General features: G+C 52.4%; 2 protein-coding genes across 2 annotated transcripts; one reads left to right on the top strand and one right to left on the bottom strand.

Moving 5' to 3' along the window:
* On the bottom strand, positions 1-10,599 carry LOC133349886 (tigger transposable element-derived protein 1-like). Its single transcript, XM_061564133.1, has 3 exons — positions 8,447-10,599; positions 8,240-8,303; positions 1-5,168 (listed from the first exon to the last, which is right to left on the bottom strand). The coding sequence occupies exons 1-3, from the start codon at positions 10,115-10,117 to the stop codon at positions 3,814-3,816; spliced, it is 3,090 nt and encodes a 1,029-aa protein (XP_061420117.1). The 5' UTR covers positions 10,118-10,599; the 3' UTR covers positions 1-3,813.
* A 3,205-nt stretch (positions 10,600-13,804) lies between these two features.
* LOC133348481 (zinc finger protein 782-like) lies at positions 13,805-17,140 on the top strand. The gene has a single exon (XM_061561676.1). The coding sequence runs from the start codon at positions 13,832-13,834 to the stop codon at positions 15,347-15,349; it is 1,518 nt and encodes a 505-aa protein (XP_061417660.1). The 5' UTR covers positions 13,805-13,831; the 3' UTR covers positions 15,350-17,140.
* The last annotated feature ends 91 nt before the right edge of the window (positions 17,141-17,231 follow it).

Genomic DNA, 17,231 nt, shown 5'->3' with positions numbered 1-17,231 from the left:
TGATCACAAATCACAACGTATTTAATGATTATGATCGATTACATGGCACACATTTAATCACCGCACTACAACGTTACTGCCATGCAGCGTAAGGGTCAGCACAGAGGCTGCGGGTCAACAAGGGGTCACGACGCGTGGCGGGGTAGAGAGTGGGTAACCCCGTCTTCCAAGACGTCGGGACGTCGAAGGAGAGCAGAAGAGTTGGGAGGCACTTCCGCCAGCAGTGCATGGACTATCCAGTTGGGATATTATAATAAAGTCTGCGTACAAATACAATTAGCTGTGGAGCTCCTTAGCCTCCCATTCCTGGCTACAACGGTGGCTAGGAGATGTTAACTACCTCGCCTGGTATGCAGGAGGCCGCGGGTTCGATCCCGACCCTGATGCCTCTATATATATGGAGATTGCGTGTTTCTCTCTCCCCATGGTTGCGTGGATTTTTCTCCGGGTCCCCCGGGTTTTCCCCTCCTCATGTCGACTTCAACATCATGCGTCTAGGGTATTTGGCCGCTATAACGTTTCACGTGACGATAATCCAGCTCTCGTTGAGCGATCGTGACATGCGGCCAAGTCGCTTGTGAAAAAATAGCTCGATAGCTCGGTTGGCCTTACCTAGTAAAGTAAAAAAAAGTTTATAATATCCACCAGGCCCACATGCCGGTTGACTCCACACCTCCGGCGAGGCCCTCCACGCTTCCCCTCTCGACCTGGCAGAGGTTGGGGGTCCCAGAACGGACGATCCGTATTCACATGTCCCCTTCCACCGCTGGCCACGGGGGCGGAATGGGTCTCTCAGCCATGCGTTTTGCTCTCGTCTCGTAACCCTGCCGGTCGATAGCGCGTGTGGCCGCTTGCTTTGTGGAGGTTCGGGCTTCGAGGCCCCACGGCCGCCCTGATCAATACTGTTAGTCGTGTAAATCTTGACTTAAAGCTTTCGTGACTGCAGGAATTCATATTTCTTTGGGTTTTTCGGTAAAGTCACGTACACATTCCACAAGGAGTGACTAATCCCATATCTGCATTTTCCATCAATATGCTTAATTCCGCTGTTGATATGTAAACTCCTTTGTCAAGGTGCTCTCCTCCCCCCGACCCAGCTTAAATATACGCTGCCAAGCTTAGCAGTGTTCATTGGGACGCTGTCTTTCCGACAGCTCTGTCTTCACCTGAGGACGGCTGCTTGTGTTGTGGCCGAAACGTCGTGAGAATTTTTATTTTGTTTTATTTTTATATTATTTCCCTTCTACGTGACTTTACCGAAATAACCAAGATCACGTAAATAGGTTAAAAAAAATAATGAAAAAATACATTTTTTTTACCTATCTACTTGACTTTAAATATGTTGGTGGTGTATTTAACCATAACAAAATAGTACGTGCCGTCTGCTTCTGAGCGGACGTTGAAGATCATGGACCACACGCGACAGAGTGATGATTGGGACCGACAGAGTGATGATTGGGACGCACATCGCAAGTGTCGCCCTCTGCTGAGACACCTTTCAAGGATCCTTCAAAGGAGTCTTGAGACCAAGCGAGGCTTTCCTGGGTAAACTGATGGAACAACACAGGTAGTCCCCGACTTACGATGATCCGACTTACGTTATTTCGATCTTACGATAGCGATTTGACAAAATTGTCAAATATTTTACATTTCGCGCGGCAGGCAAACGCAGCAGCGTACGAGGTACGATGCTGCACATTGGGACGCTGCCGGGATGTTACTGCACGCATCTCCCGCCTTGTGTGGTGATGCCTCTCACTCTCACCAGCGGTCGACTGAGTTAAGTTGTATCGGTGTTCAATGCATGTTAAACGTTTTTATAGCAGATAGGATTATTTCCTGAAAAAGCTTTCTGTGAAATTGCAGTTCATATAGGTAGGCTAAGAATTTACCTTGTTTTTTACTTTTACTGTGCAATACAGTATTGTAATTAATAAATACAGTATATAGTTTATACAGTACGGTACTGTAAATTGCTCTGTTCTTCAAGACTCCTGGGTAGGCTGGGCCATTTTCGACTTACGATATTTTCGACTTACGATGGGGTCGTCGTAACGCATCTGCATCGTAAGTAGAGGCCTACCTGTAATGCTATGAGAAATGGACTCACTCTTCGGATCTTGATCTTCACATTAAAACGTCACCTTCTGCTTCCTGTGCATCTTACGATGTTTGTTTTGTGTTTCTGCAGGAGTGGAATCCTCCCCACACACGCGAGTATGTCACTGAACTTCTGTCGTAACCTTACGTAGCCAACTCTGCTAATCGGAGGTGCGGGGAACGGACCACAAACTAAAATCTGTCCTAAAGAGATGAGTTGAAACGCTTTCCTTCCATGCGGATTCTCTTGATGGATATATAATCCACAAACACTCATTAATTGGGCTTCAGCACTTTTTAGCGCCGGCTCAACCGCCTGGCTACCTTCCAGCTTCGTCTGCGATTCCTTAGCTATTGTGAGATGCAATTTGCGCGAACGACGACGCTATATATAACATTAAAACATTATTATATCAACATTTTCTACTGTGTGGGTTTTCACGGCTGTGCTGTATAATTCTCTGAAGCTCCAGCACGTGGAGAGAAACGTCAGACACTGTGCCGAACAACACGTGGTACGATCCGATAACCAAGCCGGAAAGCTGAGGTCTCCCACACAAAGATCCCCCATATAGCCTTAATAGACTGTTGAGGCAAGTGCTGTGTTAGCGAGTAATACCTACGAAGGCTGGCACCACTGCACACGAGGTGGTGGGTGGCCAGTACCCGCCCGACCGCTTTTGTCTCCCCAGTGGCGATGTTTACACACTGCATCAGATAGAGATTTGAGGCTGAGTTAACATAGGGGAGGCCCATCACCGGTTCAGACAACTGTCACTGGTGTTGGCCGTGAGCGGAAATCGAACTCTGGTCGCCGATTTTCATAGCGCAGGGCGCTAACCGCTTCGCCACCGCTCCAATAAGCGATTTTCGGTCTCTGCAAACATCTCCCGAAAGTGCGACCATGCATTTAAATGGCAACTGGGATTTATTAAACCCTTTCCCTTTCCGATGACGTATGTGTACATCATCAGTTCCATGGACGTACACATGCGTACGTATCGGAACAAAGTCGGAAAACATAAAGAGGCTCCCACGAGGCCATGTGGGAGGGCGTGGCACAGTTTGGAACAAGCTATCACAGGGTGCGATCGTGTCGCTACAGTTCTCTGCGGTGAGTACAATGTCTTTAACAACAACGGCACTACAAAGCCTCTCTAAATAAAATTAACGCCGAACCGCTTGCGTGTTCCGAGAGTCAACGGTGACCGGAACCTACCCCTCATCAACATGCAGACGCCTCGGAACGGCAAAGGGTTGTTAAGACCACTGCGGAAAATATTACATTGACGTGTGCTTGGAAGGGTACTTAATCTTGACTCCGGTCTCTGCAACAAAGTGCGTTCTTCACGTGCTCCTCCTCCTCCAGGGCTTGTGGAACAGTTGAGCCTCTCCCACCTGCGCCATGGTGGCTAGGAGATGTTAACTCCCTCGCCTGGTACGCAGGAGGTCGTGGGGTCCATCCCGGTGCTGATGCCTGCTGAATATTTGGAGTTTGCGCGTCTATCTCCCTGTGATCGTGTGGATTTTTCACCGGGTCCTCCAGTTTTTCCCTCCACATGTAGAATCGACGTGCATTTATAGTATTTAGCTGCTATACATTTCTACACGACAATAATGATAAGCCACTTCGTTGAGCTATCAAACGGCCTACGCATAGCTCTGTGTGGGCCTGACCTGGTAAAATAAATAAAAAAAAGCATAGGACAGCATCTATGACCCCTCGTCATCCTCCGTGTCGCTCACATCCTCATCCTCTACGGAGGAAGAAGGAAGGGCCCCCTCCCCCCCCTCTCCCCACGCGCCATCATCGTGGCGCTCGTCATCGTCGTCCGTTCTCGGGGCGGCGCCCCCGCGTCCCCGTGGCGCCCTCGGCCGTGCCGCCCAGCCACCTCGGCTCTCTCCGTGGCAGTCCCGCACGACGGTCGGCGGGGCGTATTGACAGCTCCCGCCTCCGTCTTCCACCTTGACGCCAGGCCACGTCTCGAAGCCGGGATTTCCTTCGCGCTTTCGCTTCGATGGCGGAGCCGTGACCGCGGCGCCACGGCCGCCGCCTTCGAGAGTCACCTTCCGCGCGCCGGCAGGCGCCGGCGTGCGGGCACCGGGGAGCTCTCTCGCCGGCACGGGCGCCCTCCTGCGCTCGGTACACCCGTGCGCCCCGCCGACGCCTGCACGCCCGTGCCTCATGCCGCGAAGATGGTCCGCCAGGCTGAACGCCCGTCCGCTCGACGGGGCCGCGTGGGGCGCCTCTCTCGGTGGCGGCGGCGGCTTCGAGTTGGGCATCCTCTCCGGGTGGATTTTACGGTGCCTGTGCAGGGTTCCCGAACAGAAGATGGCCTTGCCGCGAACGCCGCACCCGTGGGTCCTCTCCCCGGCACGGGCACCCAGGTGGCCGCCGTGAAGCCCGGGCTTTGGGGCGGCGTCGGCGGCGGCGGACACGTCCGCTTCGCGTTTCACCTTCACCCCCGGCCGCGCTTCTCGCACGGGATTTCCCTCCGGTTCCCTTTGCCGGGGAGCCATGCTCGAAGCGGCGTCTTGGCCTTCGCGCCCCGGCGTCGACGCCGCCGTCGCCGCCGCCGCAACCTCCCGGTGGACCTTCTGATGTTTGTTAAGGGCCCCCGCCTGGGCAAACGCCTTGTTGCACACGGTACACTTGAAGAGCTTCTCGCCCGTGTGCGTGCTCTGGTGCCTCTGGAGGTGCGACGACACCGTGAACGCCTTCTCGCAGACGGCGCACTTGAAGGGCTTCTCGCCCGTGTGCGTCCTCAGGTGCGTCTTCAGGTTGCCCAGCTGCGTGAACGCCTTGTCGCACACGGTGCACTTGAAGGGCTTCTGGCTCGTGTGCGTCCTCCGGTGCGTCTGGAGGCTGCCCAGCTGCGTGAACGCCTTCGCGCAGTCACTGCACTTGAAGGGCTTCTCCCCCGTGTGCGTCCTCAGGTGGATCCTCATGTGGTCCCTGCGGTGGGTGTTGTAAGTACACCGGCCGCACTGGTGCCACTTGGTAATGGGCTGTCGCCGCTCCATTTCAGTCGCGCGGGAACAGAGCCGGGGGCCGCAGGAATTGCTGGCTGCAGACAGACAACACAAATGCGTACAAATCGGAGGTGATGGTGATGTAAGTATAACTTTCCACAACGCACGTAACCAACCGTGCTAATCGAAGGTGCGGGGGAAGGAAAATTAACTAAACATTAAAAGCAGCACTCTGGTTCTTTTGGTAAAGTCACATAGGTATGAAATAAAATAAATCACGACGTTTTGATCGCAACACAAGCGGTCGTCCTCAGGCGGAAAACATATAATCCAGCAGTGGAACTGGTTAATAACGTTACTAACGCATTTATCAACTGGTTAAAACGCAGTTTCACATGCTGGATTATATGTTCCACTGCTGGATTATATTGTTTCCGCCTGAGGACGACCGCTTGTGTTGCGATCGAAACGTCGTGATTTATTTTATTTCTACCCACGTGACTTTACCGAAAGAACCAAAGAGTATGGATGCCTGCAGTCACGAAAGCTTCAAATCAAGATTAAAAGCAGTTTTAAAGAAATTCGTTTTCAATGTAGATTTCAAAGTGCATAGCTCCAGTGGCTTCCTAAGCATGTGCACAACCTGCATTAGCATCAACACAGAAGCACATGGGCACGCAAAAATAAAGATTCCCCATAGAGCCTAAACAGACTTTTGGGGGGCAAGTGCTGTTACCGAGCACCTACGAAGGCCGACAGCACCATGCCCGGCTGCCTTTGTCTCCACATAGCACACACGCACAGGTACTTATTTAGACATGTATGCACACACACGCACAGGTACTTATTTAGACATGAACGCACACACGCACAGGTACTTATTTAGACATGTACACACACACGCTCAGGTACTTATTTAGACATGTACGCACACACGCTCAGGTACTTATTTAGACATGTACGCACACACGCACAGGTACTTATTTAGACATGTACGCACACACGCACAGGTACTTATTTAGACATGTACACACACACACGCACAGGTACTTATTTAGACATGTACACACACGCACAGGTACTTATTTAGACATGTACACACACACGCACAGGTACTTATTTAGACATGTACACACACATGCTCAGGTACTTGAAGACATGTACGCACACACGCACAGGTACTTATTTAGACATGTACACACACACACAGGTACTTATTTAGACATGTACACACACACAGGTACTTATTTAGACATGTACGCACACACGCTCAGGTACTTATTTAGACATGTACACACACACGCACAGGTACTTATTTAGACATGTACACACACACGCACAGGTACTTATTTAGACATGTACACACACACAGGTACTTATTTAGACATGTACGCACACACGCTCAGGTACTTATTTAGACATGTACGCACACACGCTCAGGTACTTATTTAGACATGTACACACACACACAGGTACTTATTTAGACATGTACGCACACACGCACAGGTACTTATTTAGACATGTACGCACACACGCACAGGTACTTATTTAGACATGTACGCACACACGCTCAGGTACTTATTTAGACATGTACGCACACACGCTCAGGTACTTATTTAGACATGTACGCACACACACACAGGTACTTATTTAGACATGTACGCACACACGCACAGGTACTTATTTAGACATGTACACACACACACAGGTACTTATTTAGACATGTACGCACACACGCACAGGTACTTATTTAGACATGTACGCACACACACACAGGTACTTATTTAGACATGTACGCACACACGCACAGGTACTTATTTAGACATGTACACACACACACAGGTACTTATTTAGACATGTACGCACACACGCACAGGTACTTATTTAGACATGTACACACACACACAGGTACTTATTTAGACATGTACACACACGCACTGGTACTTATTTAGACATGTACACACACGCACAGGTACTTATTTAGACATGTACACACACACACACAGGTACCTATTTAGACATGTACACACACACAGGTACTTATTTAGACATGTACGCACACACGCTCAGGTACTTATTTAGACATGTACGCACACACAGGTACTTATTTAGACATGTACGCACACACGCTCAGGTACTTATTTAGACATGTACGCACACACGCACAGGTACTTATTTAGACATGTACACACACACACACAGGTACTTATTTAGACATGTACGCACACACGCACATACACCGCCGTCGTCATCATCGGCCATGGTCATTCCGCTGCTGGATGAAAGCCTCCCCCAAGCCGCATATTCACGATGCTGCGATGTAGTAATCCATCTAACGCGTGCACACGATCCGGTTTCATCGCTCCATCTCATCGGAGTGTGACTGAGGCGAGTCTTCCACCCAATTATTCAATACTGTATTAACATCCGGCAATTGTTCGATCAATGGTAATTCATTATCAATGAACATGCCTCGAGCCCCACGATAGGCTGCCAATAAGTTTCGAGTAGTCTCATTCCAGCTTGACATATCCTTTGCCATTCATAGACACCCCACTGATTTATTACCCGTGATCTTTTCAATTTGAATTGATTCTCTAACTAGTCTTGGCCAGAATCAATTGAAATTGAGAATTCAAATAATTTCAACCGCTGTGATAGCTACAGACTCAGCGCAGCCTAGAAGCGTATTGTTAAGTAATACACAACACATCTTAGCAATTCTACTGATCTATGACACAATTGCATCCACCCCAACCTCGAATCCTGATGGGGTTCAACAACGGTGACGTCATCTGGCACTATTCAAGACCGGAAGCAGGTGGATGGATCCACTCTTCAACTCGCCCGAGGGCTAAAGTAGTGAACTCATTTGTCTTTTGTCAACGTGACACTTTGTTTATTGATTGGCCGTGTCGGGTGGTGGAGGGTTGTGACATTTATAAATAAGGTGATGTAACCCAAATACCTTTTATGAATAGACGATCGTGGTTTGCTGAGACTATGGGCAATCAAAGTGTAATTGTGTTCAAAGTACATCTAGTAAATAGCTAATTAAATAAACTTAAAATGAAGAAAACTCGCAATATAGACATGGGGAGGGGGGGGGGGGTAAGATGGTTATTAGCATAGAAAACCAACAATTACGTAGCGCTACAAACGTCACCTTGCTCCTCGTGAAGCTCAGGGGGGAGGCGCGTGTTGGTGCTGAATGACCGACGACTTAATTGCTAGACGAGGAGGAGGAGGAGGGAGAGGAGAGAGGAGTTACATCGTCGGCGTCAACATCGACAGTCACTCGAGCTGACGAGGTGCAGCAGGACGGCTGCTGCCGAGCTGCGGAACAAGACGCGTGCCGCTCCACCTTCCTTACAAACTTATCGAGCGACGAGTTGACGGTGGCCGCCTTCTTCTTCTCTGCGTGTATCTCCCTGTAACAGGCCAGCGCCTCCTCGACGCCTCGGTTCACCTCCAAGAACCGCGAGGCGTTGGGGTCCATCCTCTCGAAGCGCGCCATGGCCGCGGCGACCTCGCGGAACGCGGCGGTCATCTGCGCGGCGTCGAAGCGTCGTGGCTCTTCGGCCGCCTCGTCTCGAGCCTCTTCCTCCTCCTCCTCCTCGGCCACCGACTTGGCCGCCGCCGCCTGCGCCGCGAGGTCTTCGCTAGAAAGTTCCGCTCCGTGCGACTCGATGAGCTCCTCGACGTCGGCGGCGTCGACCTCCAGCCGGAGCTCGGCGGCGAGGGCCACGATGCGCTGCGCCAACTCGGCGTGCGACTCGTCGTCGACCTCGGGGCCTCTGCGCCCTTGCGGCTCCACCGCGTGGGGAGGGCACAGCTTGTGCCAGGCCACGTGCAGGCAGCTCTGGGTGACATCTGCCCAGGCCTTGGCGATGTTCTGGACGGCTTGGTACACGTCGTAGGCTTCCCAAAACTCGCGCAAGCTCTTGCCGCCGTCTCCCTCCGTGGCCTCTAAGGCCTGAGCGAGGGTCCTGCGCAGGTAGTAGGCTTTACACTTGGCGTTCACCCCCTGGTCCATCGGTTGGAGGGCCGACGTTGCGTTCGGTGGGATAAACACGACTTTGACGTTCGGGTGGAAGTCGTCCAAGTGCGCGGGGTGACTCGGGGCATTGTCGACCACGAGCAGCACCCTGAACGGGATGCCCTCGTGCCGGCAGTAGTTCTCCACCTCGGGGATAAAACAATTGACGAACCAATCCTCGAAGATTGCCGCCGTGACCCAGGCCGTCGGATTAGAACGGAAATAGACGGGAAGGGTGGCCTTGCTGATGCCCTTGAAGGCTCGTGGACATTCCGAATGGTACACGAGCAGAGGCTTCAGCCTGTGATCTCCCGCCGCGTTGGCGCCGAGCAGCAGTGAGAGGCGATCGTTGCGAGGCTTGAATCCCAGCCGCGTGTTCTCCTCCTTGGAGAGGAACGTCCGTTCTGGCATCCTCTTCCAAAAGAGCCCCGTCTCGTCCACGTTGAAGACTTGCCGTGCCGTGTAGCCCCCCTCGTCGATGATTCTTCTCAGCACGCGTGGATACAGTAGCAGCAGCTCCGCCACCGCGCCTTGGTCGACCTCGCCGCTCACCGCCGCGTTGCCGGATCGCGAGCGAGCCTTGAACCTGTTGAACCAGCCGTGGCTGGCGGCGAACGAGGCGTCGGGGTCTCCGTGCTTCCCTTTCACGGCTTCGAAAAAGCTCCTGGCCTTGGCCTGCACCGCCACGAGGCTGAGCGCCTCCACGTTGCCCTCCATCCAGAGCGTGAGCTGCTGCTCCATCTCGTAGATGGCGCCAGAGCGCTGCTTCGTGATCACGGTGGACGTCAAGGGGGCCAGCCCCTTGACGTGCTCCTTGATGCGAGCGGCGTCCTTGAGGATCGTGTTCACCGTGGAGGTGGCCAGGCCCAGTTCGCGCGAGATGGACGACAGAGTTTGACCTCGTTCGTGCTTCTTTATAATTTCCATCTTCTGACCCAAATCGATCACTTTGCGCTTGCGGGCAGAGGCCGCGCTCTCGCGATCGATCGGTCGCTTTCCACTCATTGCGGCAACGCTATTGACGGGCGCGATGTTTTTTTTGATGTTTTGCGAAGTTGACGAGACGCGAGCGAGGTAGCAGCGGCGACGAGAGAGCCTCTGTACAGTTCACCGCCTGACGCCTCTCGCTCCGCGGTGTTCATCCGCAACCTCGCCGCGCCGGAACTACTTGCGCGCTTGCGTAACTAACGCAAACGTTTCCGCATGTTGAGATTTAGTTTAGTTACTAACGCGATAGACGACACTTTCACAACAATTCACGCGAAAACGCCGAAGCGATTGAGGCCGGTGTTATTTTTTTATCTCTCCGTAATTTCCATGACAATTAAATAAAAAGGTTCTGAGATTAGATTAAGCAAAATACAATAAAGTTAAAAAGTTCCCAGTCTGCATTGAACGACAAAAACACCACCGGTTCATTGACGGCGTGGACACCACACACACATCGCACACACCACACACACATCACACACACAGTACACACACACAGTACACACACAGTACCACACACAGTACACACACATCACACACACAGTACACACACACAGTACACACACACACAGACAAAACGGGAAGCAAACTAGACACGTGACACAGCGACTGGATGCACTACACACTAACGCGCAGTACTCACACACACATCACACACGACACACACAGTACACACACACCACACACACACACACACAGTAAACACACACAGTAAACACAGTACACACACAGTGTACACACACAGTACACACACTACACTACGCACACAGTACACACACTACACACACACTAGAGACACACCACACACACACACTGCACACCCTACACACACACACCACACAGTACACACACACACACTACACACACACACTACACACACACTAGAGACACACCACACACACACACACTACACACACACTAGAGACACACCACACACACACACACACTACACACACTACACACACACCACACAGTACACACACACACACTACACACACACTACACACACACTAGACACTACCCACACTACACACACGACACACTACACACACAGTACACATAGTACACAGTACACACACTACCTAGTACACAGTACACACACTACATAGTACACAGTACACACTACACACACCCCACACAGTACACACACACACTGCACACACAGTACACACACTACATAGTACACAGTACACACACTACACACACACTACATAGTACACACTACACACACTACATAGTACACACTACACACTGCACACACAGTACACACACTACATAGTACACAGTACACACACTACATAGTACACACTACACACACACAGTATATACACACAGTACACACTACACACACACACTACACACACACTACATAGTACACACTACACACACTACATAGTACACACTACACACACACAGTATATACACACAGTACACACTACACACACACACTACACACACACTACACACACACTACACACACTACACACACACTACACACACACTACACACACACTACACACACACTACACACACACTACACACACACTACACACACACTACACACACACTACACACACACTACACACACACTACACACACACTACACACACACTAACGCAGCACGGCGTCGCCGCGAGGGAGGAGGAGGAGAGGGCGGCTCGCGAGGCACCTCGGAGCGTCCCGCGCCGCTCACGTCCAGAGTCGGAGGCGCAGCAACGTCGACCCCGCCATGACCTCCTCCTCCACCTCCCCCTCGTCACGAACTCGCGCGATGACGTCATCGCCCCACATCGTCATCATTCGCGCGATGACGTCATCGCCCCACATCGTCATCACTCGCGCGATGACGTCACGACGAGGAGCGCTCGTCCGTCTCGCTGTGACGTCATGCCAGCATTCGTATCCATCGACCGATGATGTTGCGTAATCGACTAACTTTTAAGTTTCGATTTAAAGCTTTCGTGACTGCAGGGATTCATCTTCTTGGTTCTTTCGGTAAAGTCACGTAGAAGGGAAGTAATAAAATAATAAAAATAAAACATTGTTTTATTATGTTTTATTTTTATTATTTTATTGCTTCCCTTCTACGTGACTTTACCGAAAGAACCAAGAAGATAACTTCTAAGTGTCAATAATCGTCTTTGTATTTAAATATGCGACGTGACGTCACGGCGGCGTGCGGATGTGACGTCACGCAGGGCGAGGACGCGGAAGTTCCTCCGCGCGGAGGGCCCGGCACGGCTCTGGCACGGCTCTGGCACGGCTCCGGCACGGCTCTGGCACGGCTCCACGCCAGCCCGCTTCTTTGTTCCATTCGTCTGTCACGCGCGGCTTCCTGTCACCATACTTCACCACGCTGGGCCTCTCGTGGTGGCGGCGGCTTGGGGTGTGAAAGGCGAAAGGCGGCTTTGGGGGAGGACGGGTCGACCAAGCGCGGTTGGCTACGTACGGTGCGAAAGAGGTCAGACGCGCCCAAGTTGATAATCGATTATCCGGCCGCTTTCAACATTATCCGCCTGACCGATCCGGCGAAACCGCTCCAGAGGCCGCAACCCAGTCCGGTGATTGGCACCGTGACGGACAAGACAGTAGCGACGATTTATTTCAGCGTCAAATGTTACACTACATTATACACTACGCACAACAACTTAATGCAAATTACCGCACGCATATACATTTTCCATGGCTAATAACTACGGCAACACGCGCAGAACGTAAACAGGGTTCGACCCGGCGACAATCTGCGTGTAATTCGCCGGTCTGCTGCATCGGTGCGGCGATCGTCAACCACGTGGGTGTTGGAACGAGAGCGGAGTGCCTCACCCCCCCCCCACGCACACAGGCCGCCAGAGTGGAGTGGGTGAGCACGCCGCAGCGAACACAGTCACTGGTCACGCGGGGTTATCGAGTTGTGTCCATTCCTATGTTTATTCGTGCCAATTATCTAAACAATCTAAATGACTAATTGACAACATTCATGTGCGATTGTCAAGATAGGCGCCCCGCCTGTAAGATGGGTAGTTCACCAGAATTGATTCAAGCGAGCCAGACTCTGCTGATGAGAAACTGAATGTCGAAATCGGTCCAGAGTTTTGCTTGTACTGTATCAATGCTGCTGAAATTGCGTACTCCCAGGTGGCTGTGTGGCTGATGCGTAAATAATCATGCTTTTATTTTGTATGTGGAGAGATGTGTATATGAAGAAGACGTTTTTTCCGGCTCATGTTTTTTATTGTTACACGACTAATTGGAGAAATGTTCATATTTTGTGTGCATGTGTATCAGTAGGTATGCGTTATCTATTATACATGACGAGTGCTTTTGACGATTATCTGAACTTCTCCTGGGCCTCCCCCGAAGTCGACTTGCTACTTGTGTAAACATCGTGGTGCTGGCCGCCCCACCGCCTCTTGTGCCAATCCGGCCTTTATAGGTGCCACTCGCTAGCAGCAAATTTCTGTTCAAGCCATACGCTAACGGAAGGCCGTATGCACGCTGGATGTTTTGTTCTCTGTGGTAGCCACTTCCACCTCTGCCGCTGCTGCATAGAATCACATGGAGGAGGTGGTGAAGGAGGAGATGGTGAAGGAGGAGGTGAAGGAGGAGGTGGAGGAGATGAAGGAGGGGATGGAGGAGGGGATGGAGGAGGGCGTGAAGGAGGAGATGGTGAAGCAGGAGATGGTGAAGCAGGTGGTGAAGCAGGAGGTGGAGGAGGGGGTGGAGGAGGGGATGGAGGAGGCGGTGGTGAAGCAGGAAGTGGAGGAGGAGGACGGGGTGGAGGAGGGGGTGGAGCACGGGGTGGAGGACGGGGTGGAGGAGGGATACTCGACGCCGTCCTGCGCCAAGCGGTACCAGTGCGACCGGTGCCCCTACGGCACGGACCAACGGAGCAGCATGACCATCCACAGGCGGACGCACACGGGCGAGAGGCCCTTCAGGTGCGAGGAGTGCGGCAAGGCGTTTGCGCAGTCCACCACCCTGCACAGGCACCGGCGGACGCACACGGGAGACCGGCCCTTCGCCTGCGAGGACTGCGGCAAGGCCTTCGCGCAGCGGACCACCCTCCGCAAGCACCGGGCGACGCACGCGCGCGACGCCCCGCCCGCCTGCGGCGTCTGCGGCAGGCGCTTCGCCCGGCCGGGGCACCTCCGGCGGCACGCGGAGACGCACGCGGCCGGCAGGTCGCTCGACTGCGCCGTGTGCGGCAGGGCGTTCGCGCACCTGGGCCACCTGCGCGTCCACGAGCGGGCGCACGCGGGCGACAGGCCGTTCGCGTGCGGCTCGTGCGGGAGGGCCTTCGCCGACGTGGGGAGCCTGCACAAGCACCGGAGGATCCACGCCGGCGGGAAGCCTTTCGAGTGCGCCGTCTGCGGCAAGGCGTTCGCGCAGCCGGGCTATCTCAGGAAGCACCGAAGGATACACATGAGGCGGAAGGTCCACGGGTGTTCCTTCTGCGGCCAGGTGTTTGCGAGCCTGGAAGACCTTCGGAGGCACCAGGAGACGCACACGGGCCCGAGACCCTACGAGTGCACCGTGTGCGGCAAGAGCTTCAAGCGTTCGAGGAACCGGAACGCTCACGAGAAGTCCCACGGCGGGGAGATTGCGAGGTCTGACCGCCGCAGAGGAAGAGGAGGAGGAGGACCCGCGGCGGGCCTGTCCCTTGCGAGGCGAGAACCGGCAGGGAACCCCGGTCCCGAGACGTGGCCAGCGGCGCAGGAGAGCCGCGGGGACGATGTCACTTCCGCTCCGAGGGGAGACCGTGGTTGTGGCCGTGGGGAGGGGTTCGGGCGCCCCGTGGTCCACTCGGGGTGGACGGCCAACGGGGAGTCGGCATGGTCGTCTGACCGGGAGCTCGTCACTCGCGGCAGGCCGCTGGGAGAGCTCCGTGAAGCGAGAGAGGCGGAGCGAAACGGCGCGCCGAGTCCCGCCGCCGTCACCGCGCCGGTGAAGCGAGAGCCTGGAGAACGTGACGGCCTCGCTCCGGAGGCCATCAAGGGAGAAGCAGGGGAATGGCCCGGCTCCCAGACGGAGCGCCGCTGCCCCTCCTTCGCCGTGGCCATGGTGAAGCGCGAGCTGGGAGCCGGCGACGACTTCGCGACGTGGCCCGGCGTCAAGGTAGAGTGCGCGGATGAAGAAGGTTCTGCCTCGGGAGCGGACGCAGATGCGGGCGACTTCAACCTCCACACGCAGCCCGAGCGGGTTGAGGTTGAGGTGTGGATGGAGGGTGGCGGGAGTGACATCGAGTAGACCGAGTTTTTTTTTTTCTAGATGTAAAAGTACCAAGACATGTTGGTTATGGTAAGGGGTGGATACCCAACTCGGATAAAACTTAAAACTATTTTTGTGTTACGACCCCCCCCCCTTAATCTCCCCGTCATAACCGCCACTATTATTGTTCCCTCTTAATATTCTCATTATATGGATTTCACTCATTCCCCATTCATCATTGTTTCAAAGAACAAATGTGACCTAAGGTCTTCGCTCATTTACCAGCTTCACATTCCTTATTGCGTACATATACTGGAGCAAGGGCCTTTTCTATTGATGCCCCCAGGGTCTGGAATGCTATCGCCAATAAACTGCAGCTTGGATCACTGTGAGATCTTCACTCAAAACTGCTCTAGAGGAGTTGTACACCCCTAGCTGCCACTGCTATTCAGAATGGCCTGAAATCAAATGTATCGTTCCGGACGACCGCTGCAAAGTATGATCTTGAGTTTTGATTATAGTGTGCTGATCTTTAAAGGTGGATTGAAAAATGTTGATACTGCTACTGATGCTCCTGCTTTTATGGAGTGACTCATGCTGCCAGCTGCAAAGTTTGGTCGTACATGTTATGTATATCGTTTATTGTTACATTCGAATCACAGTTCCTATGATCACTGTTACATTGTTTTTATAGCTTTATTTTGGTGATTTTGTAAAGGTTTTGGTTTGGCCATGTTTGTTTGTTGTAGTACAGAGTTAGCCTAATAACTTTAATCTAAATTGTCTTAAGGGTGCTGCTTATTGTTTGACTTGCATCCCACTGGGATTTTTGCACACAGCGTTGAAATGCGGTGCTTTTTCTGGAAGACTTTGCTGTTTTTTCCCGTATTTTTATGTTGCGTGTAGTCACTTTAAGATGTTCCTTGTTCATGTTATTGTTTGTTGCGGTTGCACCCGAGTCAAGAGCCGCATGGCTCACAGGGTTATACCTAATACATGAAACTGAAATGAAATCATTTATTCACTCCATTCGTCATCATTTACTGCCACCAATTTCACTCTCACGGAATTCACGCATCACAGATTTCCCCCTTTACTTCATCTATTTCATTCACCACATCTCCACCATTACATCCATATGTACCGTTAATTGTGTAAAGTGCCTTGGGTAAGGTGCTATATACATTCCTTTAAGATAAGATCGCTGTGGTGGTGATGGCTCCTTCATATCGATCTGTGTGTGATTATAAGGGTTTCTATGCGAGTCTGGGTCTCTATACAGGTCTGGGTCTTTGGGTGAGTATGGGTCTGAGTGTGAGGCGATGGGTCTGTCTTTTTCCTCGTGTGGCTGTTGATGATGATGAGCCGTGATTCTCCATGGAGGTGGTTGATGTGCCAGACGTTCGCGTCAGGAGTAGCAGAGTGGCGAATCGTCATCGATGCTGTGGTGACGATGCCGCCGCCGCCTCCATATCTGAGATTCGGGCATCGATTCGTCCTGTGGTTGTCCTGGGTGGGGACCACAGACGACACCGCACACTGCCCGGAGAGTTTACTATTTTCCCATTCGTGAATCAATCATCGAGTATAACCACATCAGCTGCTGCTGCTGCCGCCACTGCTACCATGATTTGTCCAGTGGATGTGGTTCAGGGTTGTGGCCCAGAAGCTGCAGGGTGGAGATGAAAGGCCAGGGATTTAACCGGCACGATATTCTTGTTCACGACGGCCTTAACGTGTTTGTTCGTGCGCTTGCTCGCCTGCCTAAATGTTTCGCCCGTAATTTTTGTAAAACCCTTCAATAAACGAAACACGGTTACGTGAACAGAACATGCTACCCCAGCCTCTCATCTGGATGAAAAACTCATGCGTTTAGAACTGCTTTTTGTGTGTTTAGTTTGATTAGCACGGTTGGCTATGT

This window comes from Lethenteron reissneri, chromosome 1 (genome assembly GCF_015708825.2).
Source record: "Lethenteron reissneri isolate LAM-NWPU_2019-01 chromosome 1, ASM1570882v1, whole genome shotgun sequence".
Lineage (NCBI taxonomy): Eukaryota > Metazoa > Chordata > Hyperoartia > Petromyzontiformes > Petromyzontidae > Lethenteron > Lethenteron reissneri.
Note: the sequence above shows the minus strand (reverse complement) of the source record. Positions and strands in the feature narration are given on the sequence as shown.